At 39.7% G+C, this 24,730-nt stretch overlaps 1 protein-coding gene across 2 annotated transcripts in view; it reads left to right on the forward strand.

The window, feature by feature from the left end:
* CDH6 (cadherin 6) overlaps window positions 1–24,730 on the forward strand; it is a 60,942-nt gene that overhangs the window by 17,032 nt on the left and 19,180 nt on the right. Inside the window, exons 2-6 of one of the 2 annotated variants that reach the window (XM_062211758.1) lie at window positions 12,071–12,365; window positions 15,960–16,079; window positions 18,147–18,314; window positions 21,717–21,904; window positions 24,345–24,598. In XM_062211758.1, the coding sequence (XP_062067742.1) occupies window positions 12,071–12,365; window positions 15,960–16,079; window positions 18,147–18,314; window positions 21,717–21,904; window positions 24,345–24,598 (1,025 nt within the window). The remainder of the gene's footprint in view (window positions 1–12,070; window positions 12,366–15,959; window positions 16,080–18,146; window positions 18,315–21,716; window positions 21,905–24,344; window positions 24,599–24,730) is intronic. The other variant, XM_062211760.1, reaches the window with a different exon arrangement.

Consider the following 24,730-nt stretch of genomic DNA (forward strand, 5'->3'; position numbering starts at 1 on the left):
ATGACTTCTGACTTCAAACCCAGTGAATTTATAATGGCCAATGAACTCAGTGGACTTATAACTGGTCTGTTCTTATCAACAAGTCTGATGCAGTTTTATTGTTTAATTGAAGTTTAATTGGTTAATAAACTATTCAGATCTAAAGCAGTAAATTCAATCATTCCCCCCAGATGGTTCATATTGGACCATATGTTTTGTAGTAATTGATAAATTATCTGGCAACTTCAAGAATGTGTACTGTACACTTGTTTGTACATATACAAGTTGTTTATGGTGTACATGATATCACTTTTTAAATATAACATGGAAAGATCAAGTCAATCCAACCAACCACCCCACTTCAATCATTTGATGTTATGACAAGAACATTTGAGACCCACCCTCTCAGCAACAATGAAATACACAGTACATAACAATTAGCTATACTGACAACACTGGGTAAAAGATCTCAAAAACATAAAAATAAAACTTACTTCTCCTGTAGTAGACTTGGGTATTATTTCTGTATTCCCCTCACCCTTTGACCTCTGGCAACAACTATTCTCTCTGTGTCTAGGAGTCCAGGTGCCACTGACTCCACATGTAAGTGAGAACATGGAGCAACTGTCTCTCTGTGTACAACTTAGTGTAATGTTCTCTAATTACATTCACATTGTCACAAATGACAGAACTGCTTCTTTTATTAACTGTTTATATATAACACATTTTTGTCCAGTCATCCATTGATGGATACTTAAGTTGATTCCAATGAATTGGCTATTGTGTATAATGCTACAATTAACATCGAAGCTTCTCTTTGACATTTATTTCATATATTTTGGGTAAATATCTAGAAATGGGATTTCTGTATCATATGGTAATCCTAGGAATGTATTAATATATTCTTGATATATTGAAGTATGCTAAAGTCAAGTAAGAAAGGAAATGGAAAATACTAAGATGTATTGATTGTCTCCTATATGCCACAAACCTTTATTGATCACTGATACATTGTCTAATGTAATCCTTACAACATTCATTCATCATTAACTACTGAGGATCTGTAGTGCACCAGTACTTAAGGTGCTCAGAATATAGAAGTGAATGGGAAGCTTTGCAATTTAGTAGGGAAACATCTGTAAATCAAGTTATCAATTGGGACACACTGAGTGTAAATGACTTAAGAGATCTGCCTGGGAGGCAATTATATCCTTGACTCCAGATCTCAAGAAAATGGTCTTCCCTGGGGTTATGTATCAATTTGGACATCAATGGCAAATAGATGGTAGCTGAATCCATGAAAACATACAGATGATCTCATTGGGGTGTGTATGTGAAATGAGGAAAGAGAAAGACCTAAGGAACAAGCTTAAAAGACACCAGGGTTTTAGGAGCAGGTATACAAGGCATAGCTGGCCAAGTCAATTACAGGTTCTGTTATGACAGAAGGAAGATCAAGAGAACAAAGAGTCAAAGTTCAGACCCAAATCTTCACTTTCAATATCCATCTTCTGAATGCTTATGAATGCAAGAGTACTCTATTGAAGACTTTCTCTGAGAGGGACCCATTACTGAGCATTTTGTATATATATGATTTTATTATTCACAGAGAGATCTACTTGTAAATTAAGCATTATTATTATTATTTCTATCATATAGATAAGGAAAATGATATCTGGAGAGGTTAACTAAGTTCTCCCATGGTTATACAACTAGTATATATCCTAAATTTACACCTATTTCTTTCACCTGTCCAAGTCTATGCTTTTAACCATTATTGCTTTACTAGTTAGAGCAGTGATTCTAAATTTGAACACTCACGGGAATTACCTGGAGGGCTTCTTAAAACACAGATTGCTGAGCTACCCACCTCCCTCCCCTACTGAGTTTCTGATTCCGGAGACAACTAGTTCTCAGGTGGCGCCCATGCTGCTGGTCCAGGAACCACACTTTTAGACCCACTGAGTTAAGGTAAAAACAGAACTTCTGCGACAACAATGAAAGAAAAATCTCAAAAGTATAACTAAAGTACAATTTTTTTAGACTTTTTTACAGGAGAAGTAGAGACATAGAGGGAGTGACAGACAGACATATATCTCAATTTGTTGATTCAGTCCCCAAATGTGCACAATGGCCAGGGTTGGCCCAAGGCCATAGCCAGAGTCAGGAGCCAGAAGCCACAAAGTCAATCCAGGTCTCCCACATGGAAGGTAAAACCCAATCACTTGATCCATGACTACTGCTTCCCAGGGTCTGCCCTGGCAGTAGCTGGGACCAACAAGCAGAGCTGGAAATGGTACCAGGGCACTCTAATGTGGAACAGGAGCATCTTAAGGGCTAGGCTAAACACCCACTCCCAGATTTTATTTTTCATTATTATTACCATCTCACATTACAGGGTGGTCAGGTAGGAAGCTATTCTGAACCCAAGTTCCTTCCACTTGTGGCTTTGCCAATGCCTCAGGTTACTGCCTCACTTACATGGTAGCCTGTGGGAAAAAGAAAAAACAATGTCTAAAGTAAGCCAATTCTGGCTAAGCCAGGGAACACTGAAGCTTCGTGTTCATGTACATTCCATCATGAAAACTTTATCACAAGGCTGAACAGCCATGTGCCCAGCTGAACCACAAGTGGAAACCTGTCACAATATGCTGCCTTCAACCTGTGAAAATAATCAGCATAATGTACAAAATAATCATCAGGCACAAATTAGTTAACTCACACTAAATCATTAACATTCAAATACAGCACAGTAAAATAGGCAGTTGGTGAACAGAAGAAGTCAAAAGAGAAATTAAAAACTTCTGGAAACAAATGAAGATGACAATATATCACATCAAAAATTATGGGATACAACAAAAGCAGTGTTAACAGGGATGTTTATAGCCATGGGTGCCTACATGAAGAAATTGGAAAGGTAGAAAATAAATGAGCTATCAATGCCTCTCAAGGACCTAGAAAAACAATAACAAATCAAACCCAAAATCAGTAAGAGGAAATAAATAAAATTAGAGAAGAAATAAACAAAATCAAAACAAAAAATCAGTGACATGAAGAGCTGGTTCTTTGGAAAAAATAAACAAACTTGATACACCATTGGCACAACTAACCAAAAAAAGAGGGAGAAGATACAAATCAATCAAATCAGAGATGAAAAAGGAAATGTTAACAACAGATACCACAGAAATAAAAATAATCACCAGGAATTGTTACAAAGAGCTGTATGCCAACAAATTGGAAACCTGGAAGAAATGGATAGATTCCTAGACACATATAATCTACCAAAATTGAATCATAAAGACATAGAACACCTAAACAGACTAACAATGAAGACAGAAATTGAATCAGTAATAAAGATCCTCCCAACAAGAAAAGCCCAGGACCAGACAGCTTCACTGCTGAATTCTACCAGACATTTAAAGAACTAATTCCAATTCTTCTCAAGCTATTCAAAACAACTGAGAGGTAGGGAATCCTCCCAAACTCCTTCTATAAAGCCTGCATCACCTTAATTCTTAAACCAGAAAAAGATACAAAAGAGAAAGAGAACTACATACCAATATCCTTGATGAACACAGTTGCAAAGATCCTCAACGAAATATTAGCTAACTGAATCCAACGCCTCAGAAATATCATTCACCCTGACCAAGTGGGAGATATCCCTAGTATGCATTCACAAATCAATCAATGTGATACATCACATTAACAAACTGAAGAACAAAACCATATGGTTATGTCAATATATGCAATGAAAGCATTTGATAAAATATAACATATTTTCATGATGAAAACTTTAAGCAAGTTGGGTATAGAAGGAACATTCCTCAATACAATGAAGGTAATTTATGACAAACTCATGGCCAGCATCCTATTGAATGGGGAAAAGCTGGACGCATCCCACCTAAGATCCAGAACCAGACAAGGATGCCCATTCTTGACATGGCTGTTTAATATAGTCCTGGAAGTTTTAGCCAGAGCTATTAGGCAAGAAAAAGAAATCAAAGGGATGTAAATTGGGAAGGAGGAAGTCAAATTATCCCTATTTGCAGATGACAGGATTCTATACACAGGGGATCCAAAAGACTCCACAGAGAGACTATTAGAACTCATAAAAGAGTTCAGAAAAGTGGCAGGATATAGAATCAATATGAAAAATCAAAGCCTTTGTATATACAACAATGTCATGGCTGAGAAAGAACTTAAAAAATCAGTCCCATTTAAAGTGGAAGATGTCCCAAGTCCTTGGTTCCTAGCACCCATGTGGGAGACCCAGAAGAAGCTCCTGGCTCCTGGCTTTAGATCGGCCCAGCTCTGGCCATTGCTGCCATTTGGGGGGTGAACCAGCAGATGGAAGACCTCTCTCTCCCTCTCCCTCTCCCTCTCCCTCCCCCTCTCCCTCTCTCTGTCTCTACCTCACTGTAACTCTGCCTTTCTAATAAATAAATAAATATTTTTTAAAAAATCATCCCTGTTCACAATAGCTCCAAAAAGAATTAAGTACCTTGAAATAAATTTAACCAAGGATATCAAAGATCTCTAAGATGAGAATTACAAACCACTAAAGAAAGAAATAGAAGACATTAAAAAGTGGAATAAATCTTCCATCTTCATGGTTTGGATGACTCAACATCATCAAAATGTCCATACTACCAAAAGCAATTTATAGATTCAATGTGATCCCAATCAAAATATCAACATTCTTTGCAGATCTAGAAAAAAAGGATGCTAAAATTCATATGGAAACACAAGAGACCCTGAATAGCTAAAGCAATCTTATACAGTCTTATACAACAAAACAAAGCTATAGGCACCATAAAACCTTATTTCAAGATATATTACAGGGCAGTTATAATCAAATCAGCCTGCTATTGACAAAAAAAAAAAAAAGACTTATAGACCAATGGAACAGAATAGAAACTCCAGAAATGAATCCATGCATAAGTTGTAACTAACTTATCTTTGAGAAAGGAGCTAAAATCAATCTCTGGAGCCAGGACAGTCTTTTTAGCAAATGGTGCTGGGAAAACTGGATCTTCACATGCAGAAGCATGAAACCAGGCTCCTACCTTACACCTTACACAAAAATTCACTCAAAATGGATCAAAGACATAACTCTCTTACCCAGTACCATCAAATTATTAGAGAACATTGAGGAAACTCTGCAAGACACTGGCATAGGCAAAGATTTCTTGGAAAAGACCCCAGAAGTACAGGCAGTCAAAGCCAAATTGACAAATGGGATTACATCAAGCTGAGAAGCTTCTGCACTACAAAAGAAACACTCGGCAAAGTGAAGAGGCAACCAACAGAATGGGAGAAAATATTTGCAAACTACACAACTGATAAAGGGTTAACATCCAGAATCTATAAAGAGCTCAATAAATTCAATAATTATAAAACAAACAATCCATTAAGAAATAGGCAAGGGCTTGAACAGGCATTTTTCAAGAGAGGAAATTCAGATGGCCAAAAGACACTTGAGAAAATACTCAGGATCACTAGCCTCAGGAAAATACAAATCAAAACCACAAGGAGGTTTCATCTCACTCCAGTTAGAATGGCTTTCATGCAGATAAATGATAAATGCTTGTCAGGATGTGAGGGAAAATGTACCCTGGTCCACTGTTGGTGGGAATGTAAATTGATGCAGCTGCTGTGGAAGACAGTATAGAGATACCTCAGAAATCTGAATATAGACCTACCATATGATCTAGCCATTCCACTACTGGGAATTTACCCAAACCAAAAGAAATAAGCATATGAAAGAGTGATCTGTACCCCCATGTTCATTGTGCAATTCACAATAGGTAAGATTTGGAATAAACCCAGATGTCCATCAACTGTTGCCTGGATAAAGAAATCATGGTGGGGCCGGCGCTTTGGCGTAGCAGGTTAAGCTGCCACCTGCAGTATCAGCACCCCATATGGGTGCTGGTTCGAGACCCAGCTGCTCCACTTCCGATCCAGCTCTCTGCTATGGCCTGGGAAAGCAGCAAAAGAGGGCCCTGGGCCCCTGCACCCATGTGGGAGTCCCAGAAGAAGCTCCTGGCTCCTGGCTTTGGCTTGGCGCAGCTCCACCCATTACAGCCAATTGGGGAGTGAACCAGCAGATGGAAGACCTCTCTCTCTCTCTGTCTCTCCTTCGCTCTCTGTGTAACTCTGACTTTTAAATAAATAAATAAATCTTCAAAAAAAGATCATGGTATATACACCCTATGGAGTACTACTCAGCTGTTAAAAAAAAAATGAAATGCTGTCTTGCAACAAGATGGACACATCTGGAAATCATTACACTTAGTGAACTAAGCCAGTCCCAAAAAGAAAAATATCATATGTTTTCCCTGATCCAAGATAACTATATAGAGTATCTGAAATGTAATGTATTGGAGTGAAATAGACATTTTAAGATTCAATAATTGTTTATAACCCTTGTCTCTTCCATTGAGAAAGAGTGTTTTTTTGGTGTTTTTTGTTTTGTTTTGTTTTATCTTCATACTATTTGTTGAACTCTTTTACTTAGAGTAGGGTTAATTATATGATCATTTGGTATACTTAAAATAGATCTTTGTAATAATTAAGAGTGAGAACTGGGGGGGCAAGGATTGGAGTGTGGGAAGAAGGGGGGTGGGGGAAAGTGCCACTATGTTCCTAAATCTGTATATATGAAATACATATATATATATATATTTATTTATAACAAATAAAATTTTTAAAAACCAAAAAAAATAGGCATTCAGAAATTTTATTAAAAGATATCTTTATTTACCTAATCCTATAATCTCTAAAATAGAACTAACTTCAAATCCTATCAAGGATTACATGCAGGGGTCCATTTCTTACTGACATAAATACCCAACAAGTTCTCTCCACCTTCACACTAAATGAGTTTGTTATCACTGTGTATGCATGCATCATACAGAAAGATATGTTTGCACATATATGCAAACTATATGTAATATATATACACTTAATTCAGTTAAGTCTCAATTTGGCAAACTTGATCATAGTTATATTTTCCTAACTTAAAATAATATTCATTTGATTTAACACAAAGGTGTCCCCCCCCCAACTTTAACAACTTTGTCTACTGCAATGCCACACAGCATCTTTTCCCCACAACTCTTCTCTGATTTCCCTGTGACATATTAGATTTACAACCAAGACATTTCTTAAAGTCCACATTACATTGGTAGTATACTCTACAAATACATTAACTTTAATTCCATTATTCGTTTTGGCCAAGCATCATGTACTGTTGTGGGGAACAACATCCCCAACTAGGTGTATTCCCAGTTCTTGTCTCCCGTGAGAAAAGAATTCAAATCAGAGCCATAGATAGAGGTACTGGAAGGAAAGATTTTCTTAAGGAATGGAAAACATTCAGATGTAAATGTGGGAAGCTAGGGATAGAGGGAGGGTAGGGGGTAGTGCCCTAATTGAATATTCAAGGGAGGCAGAGTTTGTGCAGGACTTTAATACATGTGGAGATCTCCAGGAAGGTGTCATTGCCTCCATACGTAGTATTGTGTGACATCTCATGCATGAGGGGACGTGAGGCTCAGGTGCATGATGGCAAATGACTATGCCTAACCTGCAGCCATGCTGGATGGGCACAGAAGGAGATGGGGATTTAGGCACTGCAGGGCTGCAGCACAAAGGCTGTTGGCAGCCTCTCAGCTCCCCACTCAGTGGCTCCCTGCCTGCCCATGTCCATACTGCTTCCCTAAGCCCCGTCAGGCTGTACATACGTTGCCTGTGTGTGCTATCTAGGGTAGTTTTTATTTTAGATTAATACATTTGCTTGGAACATTGTTGGTCCCTGAGCCAGACAGTGACTTGGTGACACATAGGAAATGGTAGCTGGCTTCGTAGACCATTAGAAGTCTGTAGAACTGGTGTTGTACCAGGTGCGTGTACCAGGTAGAAGGATGCTTTGTCCCCAGGGAGGCACAGCACCCAGCAGGCAAAGATGCTGCTGCCACTTGCTGCCGCCCTCCACTGGGCAGTGTCTGCAACCACAAATGCATGTGTTTATTCACCAATGCTGAATCTTTTATTAAAAAAAAAAAAAGCTATCAGAGGAAGAAAACAGGGACTAAGAGCTCCTTCTGGCACAAAATTCTTCAGGTACAGGAGCAGAAAAACAAAAACAAACAAAAAAAAGTAAAAACCCTGTGAGCCACAGGTGATAGGCTGACTTTCTGAGCAAAGTGCTTAATTTCTACTTGATAGTGAATCGTTAGAAGTGAACCAGATGATTAAACTTAATGGAACAGTCACATTAAACTGAAATTAGCAAAAATGTGCCTCGGGCAGCCGCCAACCTTTTATTTGTTGTTGTTTAACTTCTGTCTTTTACAGTGGCCATGACAAATGACATCACAAAAGGAAAAAATCTAATTAAAATCTAAGTGCTCAATAAACCCCTAATGTCTGGTTGTCACCATTACTTTCACGGGCACTGGTGTCTTATGTTTCCTCTTTTCCCCAAGAATAGAGAAAAGAGCCGGCCCCAGGGGGATTCGTGGGAAGACGAGGGGATTTGGGGGAAAAATTTGAAGAGACGCATGGTGGTTTCTGCCCTGTGCACTGTCAGACCCAGAAAATGTACTCTGGGGGAAGAAAGGGAAGAGCAGGTTAAACTGTTTTAGTATCAGACAGTGCCTGAGTGGAGCAATGCATTTTCCCACTAGTTTTCAAATATTGATAAATCAGAATCGTGATCTTCAACACAGCCCCTGTTCACACTCTTTTGGCACCTGCTCTGTGCTTTTCTGTCATCTTGGGTATTTGTTCTATAAGTCATCCAAATGGTCTCTGCTGACAGCTAAAAATAAGTTTCTGATTACTTTTACCTGAATAAATCTTGTGACCAGATGTGGTATTCACCTACTAAGTGTGCAACAATTACATATTGAAAGTGATGAAAGAACCAGCCAAGGAGAGTCCATAATCTAGTGCAATGCGGAATATAATAAATCACCTTAAAGACAGCACTTGCCACCAGGTAGACAAATACTGGCTTTGGATAACAGATTTTACCTTCGAGATATCATGTGTATGTGAAATTAGGTTTTCAAAGTCCTCAGAACAAAGTTCTCAAAGTCAAAACAAGAGCAACAACAGGCAGATTATGAACCAAGAGCTAATGATAGTAGCCATATCTTTAATTTGGAAAACGCTTATGATTTATAAAACACAGTGTGCTTTTATTGCATGTTTACATGGTGATTAATGTAGTATTTGCCCATGGTCTCTAATTAGATCTTGACAACAGCCTTGTAGCTCTTATTATCTTTGTATGGATCCTGACTCACGGAGGTTAATTGACTCTGCTGTGGCCTTGCACTTGGTGAGTGACAGAGAAAGAACATGACCTGTAGGACTGGGGTGCAGTGCCCTCTGCATCGTGCCAGGCTGCTGGCCATGGCTGCCCGGGAGCAACGAAATGAAGGACAGTGACATCGGTTGTTTTACTCATGAGTTAATGAAATAGCTTTTTAAGAGTGCTCTTCAGTCATTAGAATTTGACAAGGGAGACTTAAACTTTCCCCGGTGGCTCTTTGTGTGTCTTCATGGTTTCCAAAGCATATCGCATTACACAAATCATGGAGTGCTCTTGTTTTACGCTTCTTACTGCATTGGTCTCACTTCTAAGCAATTTCCTCTCCATTCACATTTAGCTTCCATTTTTTATGCCAAATTGCTTTCAAGACAACTAACTGTATGAATAATATTCTGTTTCCCAAACTTGGCAATTAACTAGCTGTGGCTGGGTGGCACTGGGCACAATTTCTCTGTCACCAAAAACAACAAATGGCACCAACTCACTGCAACATCTCTACTTGTCTTCATATTCTAATCCTCCGGCCCCTTCACATGAGTTGTGTGATTTTCAGAAACATGACATGAGCTGGAGTCTCAGGTTTTCCAACTCTATAAGGATGGATTAAATTAGCTCATGTTTTCCAAAGAGTATTTCTTGGAAAACTAGTTATTGCAGATATCAATGTAGGTCACACCCAGAAAGGATTCTTTAAACAAGAAAGTTGTAGAAAGCTATGTTAAACAAAGTCAAGTATAGTTTCGAACTGCTGGCACTCACAGCATTTTTAATATATGAACTGTGACTCCAAGAAAGAGGCAGAATATGAAGCACTTTCAAACGTATTGGCTCACGGAACTCTGCCTCGGCATTTTGTATAAATGACATTCCAGAAAATACACTTTTAGAAAGGCTGGGTTAGATAACTGTGTGAGCCCCCTATGCCCCGTGAGTCTCAGTAGTTATTTTCAGAGGTGTCTGTGTGGCGGGGCAGTGCCTACTTGAATTTCAAAAGGGGTGGAGTCTGGGTGGGGCTTGAGTACTGCTTGCTTCTGTGCGCCTTTCTGTGTGTCTCCTGCAGCACACAGGTAGTCCTCTCTAGGTGGGTGTCATGGCGTCTTAGGCACGATGGGAAGTGAGGCATGATGGGGAATGGGTGTGCCAAGCCTAAAGTCATGCTGGACAATGAAGGAGGTGAGGTTTGGGGAGCACAAGACGTGGGTGCTGGCAGTTCCTCAGTTCCTCTCCGCTTACTGGCTACAGACCTGCCCGCATCATCGGCAGATGCTACGCTGAGCATTTCGTGCAGTACTAAGCAAGGGACACAGAGCTGGTTTGCCTGCTGCTGTGATACAACTCACCTGCTGTTCGGGTGGAGCTGAAACAAATTAACTTGTCTGCTGTCACTGATACCTATGAGTGGTCTTCCTCAATAAAAAGCACATTTTGAAAACTTCTGAATAGATTATAGATAACAGATGATTGGAAAACCTGTAAGATAGTACCTGAATTTCTACTAGGTAGGAAAAGAGAAATTAAGGTACCAAGACCTCAATGCTGTGAAAATAACATTTAATGTAGAAAATATGGACTTCTTGTCCAAGTTATTATCATCATCTTCCTCTTCCCTGGGGTCCTATTATTTATTTCAATCCTTCATCCAGACCCATTTCATTGACAGAAAAAGGTTAATCATCAGAGCTTCTGATTGATTTCCTGCAAAAGCAGGGAAGTCATTACCTCATAAGTAGACCATTTCCATTTTAGGATGGTTTTTACTATTAGGAGATCCTTTCCTATCTCATGCTGTAATCTGAATGTTAAATATTATTCTTCCAAGTGACCTTGAAGATGATCTAGTCAGTTAGCTTTTGAGGCATTGTCCGTAAAAGCAGTTACAATGTTTTTCCAATGTTTTGAGTTGAATTTCATAAATGAATAAACATCACATCTTCCCAGAAAAAGGATTATAATCTCCATCACTAAAGACATTCCCTAAATTCACCAAGATAGTGAAGTGTAAAAGAAGAGTGTATCCAGATCTCTCTGATTCTGAAATTGAAGTCCTTTTGCGATAGTATATCACTTATATAATATGTTTGCATATATACAAGTAAGGAGGAGAGTATATTAGTAAAATCTAAAAGCTGTAACAAAAATAGTTCCATTAAGGGTGAGCATTATGGCACAGCAGGTTAAGCCATCACTTAGGATGCCCGTATACCATACCAGAGTGCCCAGAATTGAGTCCCACCTCCAATTCCCATCCAGTTTCCTGCTCATGCACACCCTCCTGCTAGCGCACATCAGGTGATGGCTCAAGTGCCTGGGTCCTCGCCAACTACGTGGAAGACCCAGATGAAGATCCTGGCTCCTGGATTAGGGCTATTGTGGGCAGATGGAAGATTCTTCCCCCGACTACCCTGTCAAATAAATAAAAATACTTTCATTCCTACCAGGCTAATATATCCTTGGTCATGTTACTATTGCTGTAATTTTTAATCTTTTGTACCTCAAAATAAAAAGGATTACTTAATTTTCCCCCAAATTCTGTTCTGGTTCTGAAGCATTTGAATATCATAAAGAAATGTATTCATAAATGAATGGCATTTGCAAGAGAGGGATTATGTAAATAGGAAAACAATGGGGAAAAAAACAATGGCTTACAAAGGATTGAATGAAAGTTAGCATGTATGGTAAAGAGAAAAGCAGTTTTAGGATCACATGCTTGACTTTTACTTTCTTTAATTTTTTTTTCTACACTAGTTACATTCAGACCAGGATAGAGGAGATGGATCACTTAAATATATCCTTTCAGGAGATGGAGCAGGAGATCTCTTCATTATCAATGAAAACACAGGCGACATACAGGCCACCAAGAGGCTGGACAGGGAAGAAAAACCCGTTTACATCCTTCGCGCTCAAGCTATCAACAGAAAGACTGGGAGGCCCGTGGAGCCCGAATCTGAATTCATCATCAAGATCCATGACATCAATGACAATGAACCAATTTTCACCAAGGAGGTTTACACGGCCACTGTCCCTGAAATGTCTGATGTCGGTGAGTGAGACATGATTTCAAACAAAAACTGGTCTTCTTCACATAACCCCTGAGTAAAGAATCCTAAGGATCAAACTTAAGGAGTTGAAAGAGTTTCGATGCTAAATTCCAAAGGTACCGTATTTCAAACAACCTACGGGTGTCCTTTATTAAGTGCACCATACGTTCTAATATTAGTCCTGTCTCATTTTGTTACTTTTTTAAGACAACAGAATTTTCTCTAATGATGTGGGTATGAAAAACAGCAGGTGAGGCTGAAGCCTGTCTAGAGTATTTTCTCTCACACCCTAAATCTTTGTTTCTTGCAGTATGAGACAGAGGCCCTCTCTGTTTCTTTCATCTTCCCTCACTGGTATGAGGCTCAAAGCGAGTACCTCCTCACTGGAAAAACACAAGGATGCATTTGCAGTCCAGTCTAAACAGCGATGCGGGTCAGATGCTGTGGCACAGGGGTTAGGCTGCTGCTTGGGACACCCACATCCCATACTGGAGTGCCTGGAATAGAATATACTTCCACTTTACATCCAGCTTCCTGCTAATGCACCTGGGAGGCAGCAAATGAACTTGAGTTCTTGCTACCCAGGTGGGAGATCTAGATAGAATTCCTGGCTCCTGCTTTAGCTTCACCCTTTCCTGGCTATTGTGGGCATTTGAGGAGTGAACCAGTTCATGGAAGATCTATCTATCTATCTATCTTTCAAATAAATAAATAATCTCAACTTTTTAAAAAATAAAAAGAGTAGTGATGGTGACTTTAATTGACTGTATATTTGAGAAACAGACTAAAAAAACCTTTTTGTAAGAATCCATAAACAATGTATAGGTGGAAAGTGAGACATTGTCATGATATTAATATGCCAAGTTAATATTTCACATACAACTCTGCTATGAATTTTAAATTTTGTGCATAAATTTAAGTTAGAAGGTAGACAGGATTTAAATTAGGAGAAAACAACCCTACAATCCTACTAACATCACTCTTAGCCACATAAAATACTTCATAGGCGGCTGTAACAAATTCTAAACTACTTACATAAAAGAACTTGTGTATTTGTATTTTCACTCCATCAAAGTCAAAAGGACTTAAATTACACATCTACGACTCTGTCATTCAGATCCAGCTCACAGATGCAAGACTTGGAAAATACCCAACCCATGGAAATGACTATAAAACAGCTAAATTTTTCTCATGAAGAAACTGCTGTTTTCATGACTGGAAACCACTACATTTTGTTAGAAAAATAAAAGCCATTTATCAAACAAAGAGGGGTGAGTGAAATTTCTTAAAGAAGACAGTTTATTAGGAAAAAATATTTTTTTCCTCTTACTTAGAAGGCTAGTGTGGCCATTAGCACCGCCCAGGGAAACTGTTAACAGATGAGCAGATTGTGCACTGCACAACTCTGGGGCTACAATTCACTTTTGAAGTCATTATAGGATTAATTATGGATGGCAAATATTTGGGGGAAAGTGGCAGTAACATCTTGAGGAAGAGGAATCTCTTTTCCAATGTGCACTAAGACATGGCGATGTTGATATTCATCATCATCATAAATTAGCATGCCATTGTTGTAATATATGTAGGCATCTTAAAGAAATTACCTAAAAGCAGTAAGACAGCACCAAGAGGGTAAAAATGGACTTTGGTATCAAACAGACCTAAATGTGAAACTCACGCTACTCATACCAAGCCATGTAGCCTTGGGCAAATTATTTGATTTCTCAGATCCTTTAGTCTTTGATCCTCCAGTTCTGTATCTATGAAAAATAGAAAACAAACGCCCCCCTGTATGGGCTATCATGAGGAATAGATGAGAAAGTAGGTGCAGGGCTCTAGTACAGTATCTGGCAACTAATAGGCACTTAAAATGTCTACAGAATCATATTCCAAAGCAATCCAACTTTATATCAATGTCAAATGAACTTGGGTGTTGCTGACTTCTATTGGCTCTCCATATGGTACTCTCATTCTCCCTACCTCCCTTGATAAATTACAAGAGCAGGTGCTCTGTCTTATGCATCAATCAGCATGACACATCCACAGCACCTAACCCTGACATAGTACAATCTATTTGTTTAATGAATGAAATTGGTTAAATAATCTAAAAACAATGTAAAATTTTCAATATTCCCTAGAAGTAACTTCCCTGTCCTTTTCATAGACAAGAGAACTCTAGCAGCAGGCTTATAATATCAAAACTCAGCTATAAAATGACCTTAATCAAAGGGCCTTCTCCTTTTTAAAAAAAATATATATATTTATTTATTTATTTGGAAGTCAGAGTTACAGAGAGAGAGGGAGAAATAGAGAGAGATCTTCCATTTGCTGTTTCACTCCCCATATGGCCACAACAGCCAGGGCTGGGCCATTCCAAAGCTAGAAGCCAGGAGTTTCTTCCAGGTCTCCCACATGGCTATCAGGAGCCCAAACACTTGGGCCATCTTCCACTGCTTTTCCCAGGGCATTAGCAGGGAGTTGTATTAGAAGTGGAACAGCTGAGACACAAACCAGCACCCATATGGGATGCAGGCATTGCAGGCAGCAGTTTTACCCATTACTCCACAATGCAGGCCCTGGGCTTTATCCTTCTGGGAATTCACAGACCCCATTGGGAATCAGATAAAATCTAGAGACCATCTCTTCAATGGAATGGACATAAAAGCATGCACATGAAAATTCCCATGGAATTTCAGGGAAGTTAATGATATATTGATGGTTATTAAGCAACTTTAGTTCCTAACATCAGCTGATCTAAAATCCAATAGAGCCTTCTCTGTATATATAATTATAATCATCTTATAGATTCCACGTTTAAGCACTGCTGTCCCAATTAATTTTTTATTTACTCCAACACTCTCCTTACAAGCTCAAAGTCTTCTACTTTTTAGAATTATCAGATACATTTCTCATTTAGGATGCTTTTATTAGCAAGTAAGAGGAAATCAAACTCAAACTGATTTAAATAGTGTAAGTATTTATTGATTATTTATTACTTAAGTCCCAAAGGAAAGTGGGCTTGGGACATGATTTGACCTGATTCTAGCTGTTTCTCTGTCATTTTCTATCCTATTCAGCCTTGTTCTCTGGCTGGTATTTCTCAGATCACAAAATAGTTTCTGCATTTGTGGCTTCACATCAGCACATTCGAGTCCAAGAGAAAGAACGGCAATAGCATAGAATTTCCAGAAAATTCATGTCTGGCTCTTATTTGGACAACTCCTAAACTATTTCCTATGGACAAAGTAATGCAAGATTCTAATGGACTTAGTCTGCATAATTTGAAAGAGTCACTGTGGCAAGGTCCAGCCAAATCCCACTATGGGAGATGGGTTGAAATCAGTCCCATCCAAAGTCATGCTCACTGCCACGTTTTTCTTCAGCCTAATCCTTACGGTATTTACAAATGTTATGATTACACTCTTTCAAAGTGAAGGATCTAAGGATTTTTAACCTGGCATCCTAGTCCCATTCTTCATTCCCTTGAATGTGATAATTTTGGACAAACTTAAGATCATGCTTCCTTTTCATGTGTGTGTATCAAGGATCATAATGGGCCCTTAATTTGTTTTCAGTTTATGTTTCTATCATTGCAGGCACATTTGTTGTCCAGGTCACTGCTACTGATGCTGATGATCCAACATACGGGAACAGTGCTAAAGTTGTCTATAGCATCCTACAGGGACAGCCCTATTTTTCAGTGGAATCAGAAACAGGTGGGAATTCCTTCTTGATCTTCTTTTTTACAATCTGTAATTTTAATTTTAATTGACATGCTCAGCTGAGCTAGCATATTTTTAGTAAAAATAATCAGTGTGATTGAATTGTCTGTATTCATCTGTCAAACACCAATGATGTATTTTGTAAACATGATGACTCAATCATTTTAATCAAGAAATCTGGCAATGATTCTTTCATTCACCATATTTCTTTAGGGTGAGTTCAGAAAAATTATACATTGCTTTATTATTCCATCATTTGGGGTGAATCTAAAAGATTAGTTCTTTCTGATAGTTATTTGGACTGTCTACAGATATTTAGAGTCCTCTTGTGCTAGTTTCTTGGTAAGACTGCAGGTCCTATTCCACTAGACAAAGCCATGTGAATTATTTGAGCAAATAAAATGTGAAACTGATACAAGTTAGCTCCAAGCAGAACTTCTAGAGATGGTGCATACCCTTGCATAACTCTGGCCAAAGTGATCATGGAAACCACTGTTGAGATGGAATCCCCATGGGGGCCTGCGCTGTGGTGCAGCGGATTAACACCCTGGCCTGAAGCGCCGGCATCCCATATGGGTGCCGGTTCGAAACCCGGCTGCTCTACTTCCTATCCAAAACACAAACAAACAAAAAAACAGATGGAATCCCCAATCTGGATGTCTTGTCTGCCTGTTATCATAAGCAGAGCTCGCTACTTGCCTGCTCAGAGCATGAGCAAAAAAATAAATTTGAGCTGTGTTATGCTATTGAGATTTTGCATTTTTTGTTATCACACTATTGTCTAGCCTATCCTAACTGATGCAGCCCTAATCAAAGCAGATTGCCTTCAGGAATTATTTTAGCATGACATAATTTTCTATGTTTTCTCCATTAAGTAGCATACTATCTTAGGATTTATTTTTCAGTAAATAATATTTGTATTGTACAGTAAACCCTACCCATACTTTGGCTACATTTTCAAACATTCATTACTATTATAAATCAAAACCTTCCTAGATTATGAAAACCAGTTAGAAACCTGTGTGTTAAGGAGGGCAGTGAACTTGGAAAGAATGCCAAGGAGAAAAAAAATGTTGCATTGAAAAACCATGAAGATGAAAAATTAGAATTGTTCAACTTAAAGGACAAAATGCTAAGGTGATCTGTATTTCACTACAGAGAAGTAGTTAATACTACTTTGGAGAAGAGAAAGCAGTAGCACTCTCACTGAAGTCATGACCATAGGAATAACACTGACCTGTTGTCTAAAAGCATTCTCGATAAAGGCAAAAGAAGGTGTTTTCAGCTTCATTAGTTGTAAAGCACTGCGATGTGCTGATTTTTTTAGAGTTAATTTAAGCATAAACCTTACGTAGAATTTAGGAGAACTTTGAGAATTTCTTTCAGCTCATTCTTTTGTAGCTACTTAACAATAGAGATAAATTTAACCTAACTTTAAAATGTTGCTTCCTGTTGGGACCAGTTAAACTAACGTTCACATCGGCTTCAGGAAAGCCCAAATTCTCTAGGTTCAGACAAGAGATAACAGTGAGAGAACTGATACTGTGTTTTCTTAAAATCATAATTTTGTGGCTTAGAAAATCCTCAGAACATTCATTATAGTAGGTATATTTCAGAAGCAATCAACCAGATCAGTAATCCGAAACTCCAGAGTCAATTTGAGGATATTGTTTTCTTAAGCAATTTCCTCATAATGCACTTAAATGTCTTTTATCTAACAGTTACCACAAGATATCCTTATATCATGTGCCAAGTTATATTCTACTGTTATCTGTGTAACTCTTAATATTTATACTATATACAATATATTCTGTTGCAGGCTTTCACTGTACTTATTCTCATTCTCCTTGTAATATAGGATTTTTTAAAAAAAGTATCTATCTCCCTTATGTGGTTGTATTATCCTTCAGTGTAAAGGCTGCATATAGACATCTTTATATCATCATGACATCTGCAGCATTTTGCATATCGTGAGTGACATTCTGTTTGTTTGCATAAATAAATGATTCCATAAAGTATTCTTAATGTATCCTCTTCCACTCTTAAATTTCACTTCTAAAGGTATCATCAAGACAGCTTTGCTCAACATGGATCGAGAAAACAGGGAGCAATACCAAGTGGTCATCCAGGCCAAGGACATGGGTGGCCAAATGGGAGGCTTATCGGGGACCACCACGGTGAACATCACGCTGACTGACGTCAACGATAACCCTCCTCGCTTCCCCCAGAGTAAGAACATTTGATCGAATGAGTCTCTTCAATGCACTTCTGTAAAACTCTACTTTTAAAAGAATATTTATTTTCCATTGTCATTGTTATTGTCAAAATTCGTGGACTTATTAGTAAGACCTTTTATTACAAATGACTTGACAACACTGCTTACACCAGAAAATGTGAACATTTATGTTCTATTGGTAATTGAGCGATTTTTTGATATGGCCATTGTTTAAAAGCAACATCATTGTTCTATTTTTTTCTTATTAAAAAGACTACCACAGACATAAATTTGCTTGTGCAAAACATATGTATACAAGCATCCCGCTATTTGTTAGGAAAAATTTGGCTTTATATTTTGTGAACTTAATCAGGCATGTAATCTCTTAAATCCTCACAAAGCTTTGTAAGGGGAGGATTTATCACGTTACTATTTCTAAAAATACAACTATGGAAGCAACTATGTCCTTAATCCATTTGTAATCATAAATCATTTTCTGCATTATGGCTGAGATGCTGAAAATCATCTTTAAAATCATTAACGCTCATGATTAGAGAGGAAGAAAAAACACTGTGCGTGAATAAAGACTCCGCTATCAAACAGCGCCTTAGACTCTCACAAAGCGCTGCCCACGTGGGAACTAGTTTTAATGTAGGTTTTTCCACCAGGAACAAAATTCCTTTCTGATCATGATCTCCTAAAAAAGTTATCACAGACATTAAATAGAAACTCCCTCACTGTATCCCAGCCTCTCTACAAGGTGGCCGGCTACCGCCAGTCTCCTTTAGAACGGAGGTGTGCATGCATAGAGTAATAGCTTCCTTTCATGTTTGTCCTGGACCTAATCCGGGTTAGTTTCACACAAAAACAGAATCACCACTACTTTCTATGGAACGGGCAGAAGAAAGGTTTCCTGAGCCCTAAAATTTCTGCCACAGAGGCCTGAAATAACAAAATCAGAAATACATTGCCCCCAAACCTCCTTTACAACATGGAGATAGCCTGGGGAGGACAGCGCCAGGACTCACCATCAATGTGGTACCACGTGGATCTGTAACTCACCCTATGCTTCCCTTAGCCTGTGACTTGTTACCACACAAGGTGCCGAGGCGGGGGAAGGGAGAAGAGGGAAAGGAGCAGATGGCCCTGAAAGAGGGAAGCTGGACACGCTAGAGAAAGACCTGGCCTGTTGGATTATTTTGCCAAGGATCAGCATAATGCTCAGGGAATGAGCATTATTGACGGCGTATTCTTCAGTGGTGTCACAGTTTAAGTTTTTTCCAAAACCATCTGTGTGAATGGCTGGCAAAACTTAACAGAGGAGTGTAGATCAAGTTGTTTTTTGTTTTTTTACTTTTTAGGGTTATAAGTACACACTGGCTTGCTAGGTCTTAACCAAAATTCACTTTTTTTCATCTTAAACTAATTTTGTAACAAGGAATATATGAGTATCTATCTACAAACTACAGATTTTGAATTATTAATACAAATTACATATGGGGGAAACCTTTGCACAGAAAAAAATACCGTCATAAAGTCTAAAAGAATGAGCAAGAAAAATAAATTAAAAGCTTTATAACATGATGTATTTAGCTATATCCCTCATTCTGCAGCTAGATCCAGCTCTGTGTCTGAGTGAAACAATGTCTTTCTTGGGTACATTCTCTAAAGGGCTGCAATTTATTTCTGCCTTTGGCTATTATTAGCAGTGGCAGAAAGAACTCTTTTAATGAATGCCTAGTAATTGGCTTCAAGTAGCAGTTCAGGTTAAATTCTACTCTCTTCCTTCTGCAACACTATGCTAACAGGGGACTTTGAAACTGCAGCCTCCTCTGGCAGTTCAGTCATTCTCACAATGATGCCGTAAACTTGGAAGCCTGTTTACAGGATAACAAAAGCACTCTCCATTTGCTAGGAAACATGTCATGAAATAGAATTATTCTTAACAATCATGTAGGAAAAGATTTGGGGGGCAGGTATTTGTACAGAAGTTAAGATACCAATGGCCCATATCAGAGTGCCTAGGTTTGATTCCTGCCTCTTGTTTCTGACTCCAGCTTCTTGCTAACACAGCCCCTAGGAGGCAAGAGTGATGACTGAAGTAGTTGGGTCCCTGCCACCCACATGGGAGACCTTGGATGGGGTCCTTGGCTCCTGGCTTCAGCCTGGCACAACCCAGCTGTTGTAGCCACTTGGGGAGTGAACCAACATATGAGATCTATCTCTCTCTCTCTCTCTCTCTCTCTCTCTCTCTCTGCCTTCTCAAATGAACAAATAAGTACATATCTTGTTTGACAGGCAGAGTAGACAGTGAGAGAGAGAAACAGAGAAAGGTCTTCCTTTTCCATTGGTTCACCCTACATGGCCGCTAAGGATGGCGTGCTGCGACCGGCTCTGCGCCAATCCACTGCCTTCCTGGGCCACAGCAGAGAGCTGCACTGGAAGAGGAGCAACCGGGACAGAATCCGGTGCCCCGACCAGGACTAGAACCCTGGGTGCCGGTGCCGCAGGCGGAGGATTAGCCTAGTGAGCCGCGGCGCCCGCCACAAATAAGTATATTTTTAAAAAGTAAAAACTTAGCCGGCGCCGTGGCTCAGTAGGCTAATCCTCCACCTTGCGGCGCCAACACACCGGGTTCTAGTCCCGGTCGGGGCACCGATCCTGTCCCGGTTGCCCCTCTTCCAGGCCAGCTCTCTGCTATGGCCCGGGAGTGCAGTGGAGGATGGCCCAAGTCCTTGGGCCCTGCACCCCATGGGAGACCAGGAGAAGCACCTGGCTCCTGCCTTCAGATCAGCACGGTGCGCCGGCCGCAGCGCGCCTTCCGCGGCGGCCATTGGAGGGTGAACCAACGGCAAAAAGGAAGACCTTTCTCTCTGTCTCCCTCTACTGTCCACTCTGCCCTGTCAAAAATTAAAAAAATAAATAAATAAAAGTAAAAACTTAGGAGAATAGGTTAATTATTTTGAAGAACGCACTAATCTGCCTGCCTCCATGGTAATGTTTTTAAACACTGTTAGAAAATGTGGTTTGTCTTTATAATTGTCACCCCCTTATCCACAGCCTCACTTTCCAAGGTTCCAGTTACCCATGATCAAGCAGTCTAAAACTATTAAAAAATTCCAGAAAGAAATAATTCATGAATTTTAAATAACTTTTATTATAGTATATTGCTGTATTGTAGTGATTTTTACTACTAGTTACTGTTGTTAATCATTTACTGTGTCTGATTATAAATTAAATTTTATCATGTCTACATAGAAAAAAAAACAGAAGACTATGTAGAGGATTGGGTACCATCTAACTTTGGGCATTTATTGGGGGTCCTAGAATGAAAGCCTGAGGATGAGGGCTACTGCTGTATTCAGATACAGAACACTTGGCCTGTGCTGGACTCCTATCTGTCTGGTCATTCACAGGCACCTACCAGTTTAAAATCCCTGAATCTTCTCCACCGGGCACACCCATCGGCAGGATCAAAGCGAGCGATGCCGACATGGGAGAAAACGCTGAGATTGAGTACAGCATCACAGATGGCGAGGGCCTCGACATGTTTGACGTCATCACTGACCAGGAAACCCAGGAAGGGATTATAACTGTCAAAAAGGTAATGTCAGCTCTTAAATGTCACACAAGTAAATGTGTTTACTTCTCTCTTGTTCCCAAGTTACCAGGGGCAATGACATCCCTTGAGATTCTCATTTTACCAACTACTCTCTTAAAAACACTGATTCAATTGCACTGAGCTATCTGGGGTTGGCTTTTGTGGTCACAGTAATTTTATGCATGTATTAATTTCATACTTTCAATAAAATTTTATGAAGAACCTCCTAAGTAAATGAATAATGTAACCAAATGATATATATATATATATATACACACACACACAGATACATAAGAATGCATAAGCTAAGTAATATAAGTGAACAATGAATAAACACACAGTGCCAGACATTGTTCTGGGTGCTGGCGGCACAACAGTACCTATATCAGGTGGTCTGTGCTCCCACAGGTCTTCAAAGCCAGGGGGGAAGAGACTAAGGAGCAGGTTGACAAATAAACAAATGTCCAACTGCGAGTGTGACACAAGCTCTGAAGGAAGAGCAGTGCAAGCCATAATCAAGATGGCCCGAACAAGACTTAGAAGGACCACAAATTTAAATTCAGTAGCATATATTTACTGCAACCCCTTTAGCTACTTACTGGAAGACAACAATAATACAGCTTTTATGTTCTGAATTGCTATTTTCTCCCAAAGGACTCAGCTATTATTTTACTCCCAAAATCAACCAGCACAGAGCAATATACAAAAACTGTGGCAAAAATTACAATAGTGTGCATCAAGCTTCAGAATAATACTAATATTTTTTCTGATTTTACTTCTACAATATATGCTGTAACATCTCTCTCCTTTAACACTATCATGTGTTCGAGAAAATATAAGCATAAGTAGATGTAAAAACCAAGAAAAAATTCCCATTAAGCTTTGGATTACACATCTTAATATCTAGAAACACATTAAAGCATGTTTAAGTGACACTCAGACCTGTGTTTTGTACAATAATATAATTAGGAGCCCATTAGTGTGCTTTAACCTTTTTAATTTTCTTGGGACCTTATCAGATTCAAACTGAAATTTTGCCTCGCTGACTAAGTCATACTCACTAACATCTTGGTGAACTGTGTTTCCAGTGAGCCTCGTCACATTACCACATGAAACTCCAAGTTAGCGAAAAGCATTCAGTTCACTGTAGCTCCACAAAGCAGACATAGATTTCCTAAAGGCTGTCCACAGCAGTGATTATTACTTTCTCTAGTAAATAATTAGCCCACACTCCGATCAGGGTATCATTTGGAACACTGTATTAACCCCATGTAAAAAGAAATTTATTTTGGTGTTCTTTTTTTGTTTGTTTGTTTGGTTTTAAAGATTTATTTATTCAAAAGGCAGAGTTACAGAGAGGGAGAGGGAGAGCGGGAGGGAGAGGGAGTGAGAGTGAGAGTGGGAGAGGGAAAGAGAGAGAGAGGTCTTCTATCCACTGGTTCACTCCCCCAGAGGGCTGCAATGACCAGAGCTGTGCAGATCCGAAGCCAGGAGCCAGGAGCCTCCTCCAGGTCTCCCACACGGGTGCAGGGGCCCAAGCACTTGGGCCATCTTCTATTGCTTCCCCAGGCCATAGCAGAGAGCTGGATTGGAAGTGGAGCAGGCAGGACTCAAACCGGCACCCATATGTAATGCTGGCACTGCGGGCAGTGGCTTTACCAGCTATGCCACAGCGCCAACCCCAAGAACTTTATTTTGTCGGCGTGAGGAGAAGGAAATCATTATGTAAACCTGTGGCTCACAGTTCTGGCTGCAACTTAGAAGAATCACTCAGGGAGATTCTTAGGGTAAGACTGTCGCCTCCATCTGAGAGGTGGGTTAATCGTCCAGGGTGGGGCAGGTTTAAACACTCGTTAGCTGCAACTTCAGCTAGACGTCAAAACATCTGACCTGGAATGATCTACATATCTACCACGTAGCCCTGGTGGTTTTCCTCTAGCCAAATATGAGGGTCTTCCAAAAATTCATAGAAAATGCATAGGATCGAAAAATGCATGCCTCTTAAAATTTTTGCACCAAAATGAATGTATCTTTTAATTCCATTTTCCATGAACTTTTGTAAGCACCCTCATATAAGGATTTGTGAGAAGCAGCAGCTGTGACAAATTCCTGCTCCCTGTTCCCCTTTCTGCCCGGTGTCATGTCTTACACCTTGGCACCCACTGTTAAGTCAACGGCAGGTTTGGTTTCAGGCCCACTTTCATCAGGATCATGTGGCGTCTGAACTCTTTCACAGACTGTGAGTTTCCCTCCTTAGTGGTCAAGGTGTGGAGACAGCATCACTCCTTGTCTTTCCCACCTTTGCCTCATACCTCATTCATGTAGTAGATTTTCCTAAGCAATACGATCGCGATTCACTGATCAGTGATCTGCACTGAGCATGGCTGGTGTCTTGGCTTTCTGCGGGTCGGCCACTGTAATCATGTCACTTTCCTCTCCCAAGCTCTTAGACTTTGAAAAGCAGAAAGTGTACACTCTCAAGGTGGAAGCCTCCAATCCTCATGTGGAGCCCCGGTTTCTCTACCTGGGTCCATTCAAAGACTCGGCCACAGTCAGAATCGTAGTGGAGGACGTGGACGAGCCTCCTGTCTTCAGTAAACTGGCCTACATTGTGCAAGTGAGAGAAGACGCTCAAGTTAACACGACCATAGGCTCCGTCTCAGCTCAGGATCCAGATGCCGCCAGGAATCCTGTTAGGTAAGCGCTGTGTCTCCGGGTTTGTAGTCAAACAGCTGCCTGTATTTAAGATGATTTTTTTCTCACCAATTAAACAGTTGTGTTTTCCTAAAAGACTCCTCCAAACTGCACTTTCACTCTCCTTGCTCACTG

The sequence above is a fragment of the Lepus europaeus genome, chromosome 15 (assembly GCF_033115175.1).
Source record: "Lepus europaeus isolate LE1 chromosome 15, mLepTim1.pri, whole genome shotgun sequence".
Taxonomy (NCBI): Eukaryota; Metazoa; Chordata; class Mammalia; order Lagomorpha; family Leporidae; genus Lepus; species Lepus europaeus.